The sequence below is a fragment of the Gopherus evgoodei genome, chromosome 11, assembly GCF_007399415.2.
Source record: "Gopherus evgoodei ecotype Sinaloan lineage chromosome 11, rGopEvg1_v1.p, whole genome shotgun sequence".
In the NCBI taxonomy this organism is placed as follows: Eukaryota; Metazoa; Chordata; order Testudines; family Testudinidae; genus Gopherus; species Gopherus evgoodei.
Window position 1 is genome coordinate 71,781,041 of NC_044332.1, and position 9,623 is coordinate 71,790,663.

The 9,623-nt window shown below is 41.2% G+C and overlaps 1 protein-coding gene across 2 annotated transcripts in view; it reads left to right on the forward strand.

Annotated features, from left to right (window-relative positions):
- Window positions 1–1,656, forward strand: part of TFCP2L1 (transcription factor CP2 like 1) — a 43,049-nt gene extending 41,393 nt beyond the window's left edge. For both annotated transcript variants that reach the window (XM_030580964.1, XM_030580965.1), the window contains one exon: window positions 884–1,656. In XM_030580964.1, coding sequence (XP_030436824.1) covers window positions 884–921 — 38 coding nt within the window. In that variant the 3' untranslated portion in view covers window positions 922–1,656. The remainder of the gene's footprint in view (window positions 1–883) is intronic.
- Window positions 1,657–9,623: the final 7,967 nt, after the last annotated feature.

Genomic DNA, 9,623 nt, shown 5'->3' on the forward strand with positions numbered 1-9,623 from the left:
CAGAGAAAAAATAGAGGGGAAAATTAAGAAATAGAAAGGTGGAATATGGCAGATATAAATAACCAAAAGTTCTGTAAATGAAACTTTGGTTTCCCTTGTTGACCATGTAAATTTAAGTAATATGTAGCAAATAACACTGCAAAAGTCAAATGCATTGATTGACTAAAATCTCTCATCCACACTTAAATCCATATTCTGATAAGCCTACACATAACTGAGGTGTAAAGTAATCATTCTTCTTAATGAAGGATTTTATTTTATGAACAACCACTGTATCCTCCGAGATAAGAATCTGAAAGTGAATATACAGGTAAATGAATCCGCAGAGTAGCTTCTTCATGAAGCATTTGAAGTCCTGAATCCCTTCTAAGCTATCTGGAAAGGGCTGACTTTTTTTTCTGATTTGCATCTCTAGCATCAAGCAGAACTGGAGTGGTAGCTGAATGCATAAAAATAAATACTAGGGCCAAATTCTGCTCTCCCTTACACCAGTGCAAATCTGAAACTATAAATTCTGCTCTGTTACACTGAATTTAGGTGGATTATAAAGCCACTGAATTCAAAGGCCCAAACCTCAATTGGTGTAAACCATCTTAGCTTCATGGAAGCCAATTTTCAGTAGATGAGGATCTGGCCCATATTCTCTGTTTATACTGGTGCCAATTGGGCATAAACCCATTGACCTCACTACTGTAAATGATGAGAATTTAGCCTTAATCTCCTATTAGAATCATTTTTAAAAATGCTTTTGTTAGAACGCTGAGTATTAATTGTTATTAATCAGTTGTGGTAGCAGAGTGTAAGCTGCATTAGAGGAAAGTCCAAACTTACATTTCTTCATCTTTATCTAAAATAAATTGCAATAATCTTTGCACTATTACAGCTGAAAGCAATGATGGCTACCACATCATTTTAAAATGACCACTCGGCCTAGCAGGACTGTAACAGCCTAAAACTACAATGCCTCACCAAGATTGCTGCAACCCAGACTGGAAGCATGAAGATCCATTTGGATAAAGCGCTCCCATGAACTGCAAAATACCAAAGGTCTTAAGGAAAAAGAAACTTTTGTAGACAAGTGGTTTTCTGAGAATGGAGATGAGAATATCTTCAGAGTCTGTATTTTTCTACCCCTTCTCTCCTATTTAGGCTTTTAAGTTGTTGAGGGTCCTGCTTTATTGCTCAGATACATCTGCCTTTTTCTAAAGGGAAATGCAAAATGAAAAGCAATTCTCATGGCTGGAACTGGTTTATCTACAGTGCCTTCTGAGTACTCTTGCATTCAGCACCAGTCTCATCTCAGATGCAAGCTCTTATCCTCTTTCTAGGCAGAGGACTATGGGTGGGATCCACAAACAGGTGTAGGTGTAACAACAGTGAGGGTCATAGTGCCTAGAAAATCCCCGGAACAACGCCAGAAGCCACAAAGCCAATTTAGGCACCTCAGCTCCCTGTAAAATGAATGGGGCGAGATAAGCACCTTTGACTGTGATCCACAAAGTCAACATGCTGCATGGAGGCACCTATCTTGGCTAGTGATCCACAAACTGGAGGAACACAGGTGCTTGGCTGCTCGTGTGGGACCCAAAACATAACAGCTGGGGTGGGGGGAGAGGAAGGGGAGGAAGACCTCCCTTATCGTTAGCTTGGTGGATAGGGTACTCTCACAGGATGTGGGAGATCCTCAGTGCAAGTGCGCCACCGCCTCCACATCCTGAGGAGTAGAGAAGTGGAAGATCCCTGTTCGAGATTCTCTCAGGTGAGGTCCCTATCCACCAGGCTATGGAAAATCCTGAGGTGGTGTTCCTTCAGTTTCTCCTGTTGAAGTTGTTCCATTGTTTGTTTGAAGTGGAATCTTTAGATGCCTAAGTCTGCGTTCTGGCCCAATTAATATTTAAGTATCTGCATGCATCCCATCTTGTGTTCCTATAACCAGTCAGTCATGGCTGTTTGTGATTCACACTGCATTGTTCCATCTTTCCTCTTAAACAACCAACCAACACGTTCCTCTCCATCTCAGTGCTCCTGGTGAGCCTTTTGTCCTGCTGCCTTCCCAGTCAATTTGACAACACAGCAGATACTGGGCTAATTTCCATTTTTGGTACCCTGCTAAGCTTTCTCTAGACCTCTTCTCCATCTGTCCCCTCTTTTTTCACTCAGCTGTAAGACCTGCTTTCAAAATAAATATATATAATTTTTGGTATCTACATCTGTTCCACTGTTGCTATTAGAGGTGAATGTGTATTGTTCCATTTTAGCATGCTGCCCAGAAGGACTTCACATGGATGGAAATATACGCACATACAATCCAATGATTTTTTTTTTTTTGAGGATACAAATAAGGACAAATCAACTTGAGGCAAACGGTTCACACCATGTTATATTTTTTTTAGCTTAGAATAGCTTCAGTCAAGTGCATTGTTTTTTGAGAAAGTACTTTTGAAGTGGTAGACTGACTTTAAAGCTCTTGACAACTTAACTCTGTATTTATTCCATTCAACAAAAGCTTTTGGTAACTGATACTTGCTGTAAGCATTAGGATTTAGTTGTGGTAGCTTCTGTTTTCTACATAAGCTATCTGCCGTAGCAAATGCAATCAAGTATCTGGGTAGCCGTGTTAGTTTATGCAATCAGTTTATTTGAATCTAAGATCAGGTAAGGGGGCATTCAGAATACGTGCTCCTCACAAACATCTACTGTGTCACTCTTGCTTCCTGTTGGCATACCTGTATCTACCAGTCTCCTTTTCATCTTTATGGGCCTGATCTGGCTCCCATTGATTTCAGTTGAAGCTGGATCAGGTCCTTGTTGCATTTCACTCTTTTTGGTGGCTAATTAGGAAGGCTGATTGAAAATGAGAATTTCTTTCCTGTGGACAATTGAGACTTTGCCATTTGTTTTTCTGCTCAGAGTTGATCTGAACAGTTGAAATGCAAAACGTTTCACAGAACGAAAAGTTTTGAAAAACAGCCGTTTTGGAAATGTTGAAACAAATGTTTCAAATTGGAAGTATCAAAACATTGTCAAAATGAGTTGTAGTTCAACTGCCTCCTGCTCCACTTCTCCCCTGTGGGCTGGACTCCAGTTCCCATGATGCATTGTGTAGTAGCTTAGCCAGTAGGGGTGGAGTGGGAGGTATGCGTGGTGGCATAGTGCATTATGGAAGATGTAATGTGGACTGGAGTGCAGCCCACAGAGGAAAATGGGGATGCAGGGCACTCTGGCAAATTGATTGATTAATTTCTAATGGACACACAACAATTATGATTTTTTTTCAAATAAATAAAATGGGGGTGGGTGGGAAATCAACATTTTCCAATGGAAGGGTTTAACAGAAACTGCCTCTTCCTGCCCCCCCTCAGTCCCCCACCCTCCCCCAGGAACAGTTACTACAGATATTTCCCAGCCCCCTCTGCTAATTAACATTTCGAATACAGGCCTCGCTCTTGCCCAATTGGCTGCTTTGTATGCTGCACCAGCTGAAACTTTGTGTAGAAAGGTGGCCAAAACTCAGGTTGAATGAATTTTATTCAAATTGCAGCAGGGCACTTTGCTTGTGCCTCTTTTTTCCTGGGTGCGAGATCTGAGCCACGTAGTTCTATCAGTCTGAGTGCTCCACTCCTTTATATGGACCCCTTGATTAAAATGAAGTGTGAAGCTGAGGCAGTGCCACAGAACTTCTCTGCGCACAAGTCAGGGGGCTGGAATGTCTTTGATTTTGAAATGAAAAACACTCTCTCCTGGAGGGGGCAAGGGATGGAAAATTCCTTCTATAAGAGCTCCGCTTTGTGGCCAGGAGGCTACTGCTGCCTACTAGCTGCAGTGGGGCCAAAGAGGGGAGAGCATAGGTAAGACATTCATTTGCATGCTGAGGGTCATCCTAAGCTCAGCTCTCATAGAGACAATCATTCTCTGTGCCGTGCACTTGAGACTTTTTCCTGCTCGATAAGGGGGTTTAGGAACTTCTTAGAACTAAAGTCGGGTCTTGCTGGGATGTGGGATCCTAAGCTGTAGTTAAAAGTAGATATGATTCAGCTAAGAATCTGGAGTTAAGGGGTTAGAACCTACTCCTCTAACTCATCAGAAAGAGCCTGAGAATACTTTACAATCAGATTCTTCTGGGGCTTGCAAAATCCCTTGCATTACAGTATGTGAATGTTTGGAAATGAGTGGAGGCGGGAGGAAATGTGTGGTGTTTGGCTAGCGTTGCCAGAAAAGAAATCCAACTTAAAAGGCCCAGAGGTGCCTTGAAAATGTCAGCCAGAATGTTCATGAGCCATTGAAGCTTTAGACTTGTAAGTTCTGCTCTTCTGTATGTGCTTAATGTTATGCACGGACTTCAGTGGCACTACTTCACAGCATCAGGGCCTGTTTTTGAAACTACTGTATTCAACTACCAGTTTAGGCACCTGGCAATTTAATACTGCCCTACATCCTAAGACATTAAATGCATAAATAACAATGTCAAGAGTAACAGAGTCCTGTAGCACCTTATAAACTAACAGACGTATTGGAGCATAAGCTTTCGTGGGTGAATACACACTTCGTCAGACGCATGCGACGTCTATAAGGTGCCACAGGAGTTCTTGTCACATTTTACAGATCCAGACTAACACAGCTACCCCTCTGATACTTGAATGTCAAGAGTCTAACTAGGACCAAGAAATTTAGAGTTGACATTTCTTGTTCTGTTCTTAACTTACATGTAGCTTCCCTAGTTTTAAAGCACATACTCTCTGTGTTGCATTGTTAGTTTCCTCTTGATGAGTGGTGCACAACTTCCACTAATCATGGAGGTGTCAGGTAGCGATTCCATACTTCAGGCTGTGTTCTAAAATGAGAAAAATATTCTAGTTTTTATCTAAGAGTAGGTAGCTAATTGGTGTGAAGTTTCACACTGGGTTAATTTTTATTCTCTTTGAAGTTCCCATATGGTTTCTCTTAATAATTCTAAATTTAAAATTTGGGCTTTGCCTGAATTTTTTCCTTTGCCGTCCTATTTTATATTGTAGAACAATATCTCCTGAAAATGTTGCGTACCTCCCTGAAAATAGTTGAGCAAATCTGAATAGTTTTGTTTTTTAAAAATTACTAATTGGACTTCTCATTTTCAGAAGAAATCCTACTGTCCTAAAGCTCTGGGACCACAGCAATGCTTAAATACAACACTCTGAGCAGGAGATGGAGAGGCCTTAGTTCTGAATTTTCTGGAAAATTTCTCTCGTGTTTTTAGAGGGATCATTTATAAAAACTAAATGTAATGCAGATTGGTTTATTACTCTGGTTTATTTTAAAAACAATTTCCCCATAAGTGTAGGAGATAGTTACCAAGTAGTAAGAAATTCTGGTCAACTCTTCCCTGGTTCTAGTTAGAGGTATGATTATTATTTTTTAAAGCTGAAATACATATATGGGTATTACCCCAATGTGAATGCAGTTATACCAGTATAAAGGTGCCATACACCATTTTAGCTTTGTTCCTTTCTCATACAGGAATAAGCTATACTGGCATAAGCACTCTTAAACCAGTACAATACTAGGGAGGAGTATATTGCTTTAATTGTACTCATAGAGTTAGTGATAAAACTTTTTATGTATAGAAATGCCCTAACTTGTGAAGGAATAATTATAGTTCTACTGGGATTACACTGACTCAATGGGACGCTTGGGAGACTGCACTTGTGCAATGAAAACCTATCTGTACAAATCTGTGTAGGTGCATCCTGGCTATAATGGTGCATTTTAAGAACTTCCTGCTGCCCAATTTCAGGGCTACTGGGTTTTTTTAGAACACCTACATAGGCAGGTTATTTAATATAATATGTCCTAAAGGCCATATGGGAGTTTGCATTGACCAAAAAGATCATGCTGCATAATCCGCAGACTGTGCTGTGATGGATGCATAGACTAAAAATCCTTATCAATACACTGCCGATGCATATAGGGACACTGGTCAGAGCAATATCTTTGGGTCAAATCTAGGCGCATGATACAGGCAAACCTCCCACTGCAGTTATGGACTTTTTGCCTGAGTAAAGACTGAGCAAAGACTTCAGATTTTGTCCTCTTGGCTGTTCTGTATGTGTGCTAAATGTCTAAAGGAAGAAATCTCCACTATCTCACATTACTTTGGAATAACCTGGTTTTAATTTATAGCAGATTTGGAATCTATAGAAGTGCCTAAATGTCTGAAACCTGTTACGATTTTGCCCTCTCTGTTGTGCTTTTAAACCCGAACCAAAGCTCTGCTTCACTCCCTCAGGAGAATGAGATTTCTGTACTATGCCTCTCTTCAGCTTTTTGTCCAGTAGAACTTTAGATTCCTGGAGGGTATAATGAAAACACACACTGTATCCTGAAAGGTTGTGGGATCTGCAACAGTCACAATGCAATCTCTGGCTCAGAGCAGGATAGGTGGGTGTGAATGAAAGCAATTTGACACCTTCCATTGTGTTAAAAGGCCCGAACATATTCCCAAAACAGAGCCACAGCAACAGCTGAAATTATTTAATAAATCACCTTATCAACAGGAATACAGGAGTAAGTGTGTTGGGACAATTAGTGCCTAATTGGTGGTGGTTAGAGAAGTCTGAAAAGCACCTAAATATGCATCTATTTAGCTTCTGGAGGAAAAGGTACAAATGTGCTGATTTGAATGAGTACCGTCCTCTTAAAATGGACAGTTGCTGTTAGTCAAAATGTAAACTCCACTTGCTGCCCCAGGTACCCACTCCTTGTTATGTTAATTGGCCAGAATTTAAACAGTCTGAGATGTCTCCTGATGCTTTTCAGACTTAGCTCTAGTTGTACTGAGTGGGATCTAACTGGATATAAAATCTCATGTTAAACACATTGACAAATATCTATGGTTGTTGTTTTTTTTTTTTTAAATCTATGGAGGGCAATTTCCTAATCATGTAATAAGGTATAGTGTACTGTGTATATTGACATGTATATGAGCTAGGTATTTGCTGTGTCCTTTGGCTTTAGTTGGCATTCTGCTTTGTTTAATTTCTATTCACTATAATGAACTCTGGTTGATCAAGCTTAGAGGCCCAACTGATCTCACTGAGTAGAAATTTAAAAGTGTGTAATCATTGCTGTGGTTTGAATTAAGCTTGGTACGCTTGAAATTTGTTGCGTTTCTATGGTATAAACACAGTGCCTTGGTAAAGACAACCATATTTTTACACTAATGCTGTTACTCTATTGTAGCTTCTGGAAGACTGAGTTAAAGGCAGTTTAAAAAATAAAAAATAAATAAATTGGGCAAAGCTTTGAAATAAAAGCTATTCCCTGAGCAGAACAACCACACAGCAACTATGGTAGCTTGATGATGTATTGCTTAAATGTTTTGTTGCAATTCCAACAATCCTTCAAAGGATGACAGTGCTAGGGGTTTAATTTGACTGTACTTTCAAAGAAATGCTTGCTCAGATTGTAATTACTTTCTTCCTCCTTCAGCTATGAAATGGTTAACTTTCTGTGTAATAAGCCAATACTCATTAATACTTTGCTTAGGTTATGATATTCTGTTTGACAGCACAATGTACTCCGAATGGGGCAAAAGTTGTCTGCTGGGATTGGCATCTTTTATATGGATACATATTAAAAGGCAGACTTGGCGTATATATTTTAATACACCCGTCTGTTTAAAAATGGGTTAAGATGGTGCCTAATTTTCTGTGCATTTCAGATTTGTACCTTTTTTTGGTAATTCCCTAATTTTTTTTCAGCTCTTCCCACCCCACCCCCCAAAGATTTTTCCATTATTTTTAATGGCTTGTATTTCTCTAAATTTAAAGTAATCCTTTATTTTCCCAGTTTGATTGGGGTAGGTGTTTTTCTTTCCAAGGGCTTTTGGAATCCCTTCTCTTCACTGACAATGCAGTCATTGACCAGTAAGCCTATGTGATTAGCAAAGGGCGAATGGAGGTGGGTAGAATGGAGGCTGAGACATACCAGTTGTGAGTAATACTGCCACACTTCTTGGTTTTTTTGTACGTGAAATAAAAAGCATATTTTGCACTGGCTATTGTACTGTTGTGCAGAAGAAAAGAAATCTGTATCTAGAATCTGTGCTCCAGTCAAAATGCAAATAAACTTGTTTGTAAGAAATGTTTTGTTTCTCAAGAAATGTATTGTCCTTTAAACTTGGGTTGAGATGGATTGTCCTTTTTGCTGTAGAAGGATATCTTGTGGCACCGTTAACAGACAGCACTTTCAGTTTGCCAGGCAAAGGCCTAGATTCATCTCCCTGCCTGAGCTCAGCTCTGTGTAAGGACCAAAGGTTTGGTCCTGCTACATGCTGATTGCTCTAGCCCTTCAGTGTTTTCTCTGAGCAGGGCCAAAATGTTTGCAGGATTGAGCCTGGTAGGAGTGGGCAAAGTTGGGTTGGTTACCTTCACTCTTCTGCTATGCTTAGGGTTGCTCCTCTGCTGGGGTGGCTCTAACTTCACCTGGTTGCCAAAAGTCCCTATGGCCCATTCCAGCCGCAGGGAATAACTGGCATATATAGGAAGACTGTGGGCCATGCCACCCTTTCCCTTCCTCTTCCCAGGAGCAACTACATGTCTTCTATGCTGGAGGCTCCTGCAGAAGGCCGTGGTGGTTGTGCAGAGTAGCACATGATGATGAAGTGGGTTTTTTATGCCCTAATAAATCCCTTAGTCTCTAAGATGCCACTGGACTCCTTGTTGTTTTTGTGGGTACAGACTAACACAGCTACCCCTCTGATACTGGCATCAGGGAAACTCCCCAGGGGGCCCCGAGAGTGGTTGGATGCCACCTTAAGTAGCAGTGTCAAGAGGCCACATGGGACAGCCATTAGTTTGGTCCTGATGGCCTGGCTCTTTTTTCGCTGGACTATTTAATGCTGATGACTTAATGCTCTGTGTGTTTAAAATGCAGTGACTGAAAGGAGCATCAGGTGCCAAATCCTTGGTTGCACCACCAAGTCCACCAGCTCCTATTCACTTAGTGAGCTCTAACCTGCAGTGGAGTGTGGGCCTGCACCCTCCACTTTGGAGCTGTTTGAGCAACATTGCAGGTTGGAGTAGCACATGCACAACCAAATGACTGGGAGACGGGTGCCCAACACAGCTCACGAACAGGAGCCACCTCCTGCCAGGTGCTGACTGTCCTCAGTCCATTAAAGATGAGAGGATTGAAGTCCTCCAGAACTGAACTTGAAGGTGGGGAGCTAGAACCCCCCGCAAAGTGCCATCACTGTTTGTCAGAGTGCAGGTGCTGGAGAATCACAGTCATGTTAAACTACACTAGGACATTTTGGTTTGTTGCAAACAAAGTTATTTCCTGGGGGCAAGTCTACACTTAATGATACAGCGCAGCAGCTGCAGCACTTCAGTGAAGACACTAATAGGCCAATGGGAAAGCTGCTCCCGTCAGTGTAGTTACTCCACCTCCCTAGGAGACAGTAGCTATGTTGACAGGAGAAGCTCTCCTGTCTACACCAGTGGTTAGGTCGGTCTCACTGCATTACTCGGGGGTGGACTTTTCACACCCTTGAGCAATGTAGTTATACCGATGTAAGTTTATAGCATAGACCTGGCCAGGGAAATAAAGTGAATCTACAATGTAGCGAAATATTCACATCTAATCTG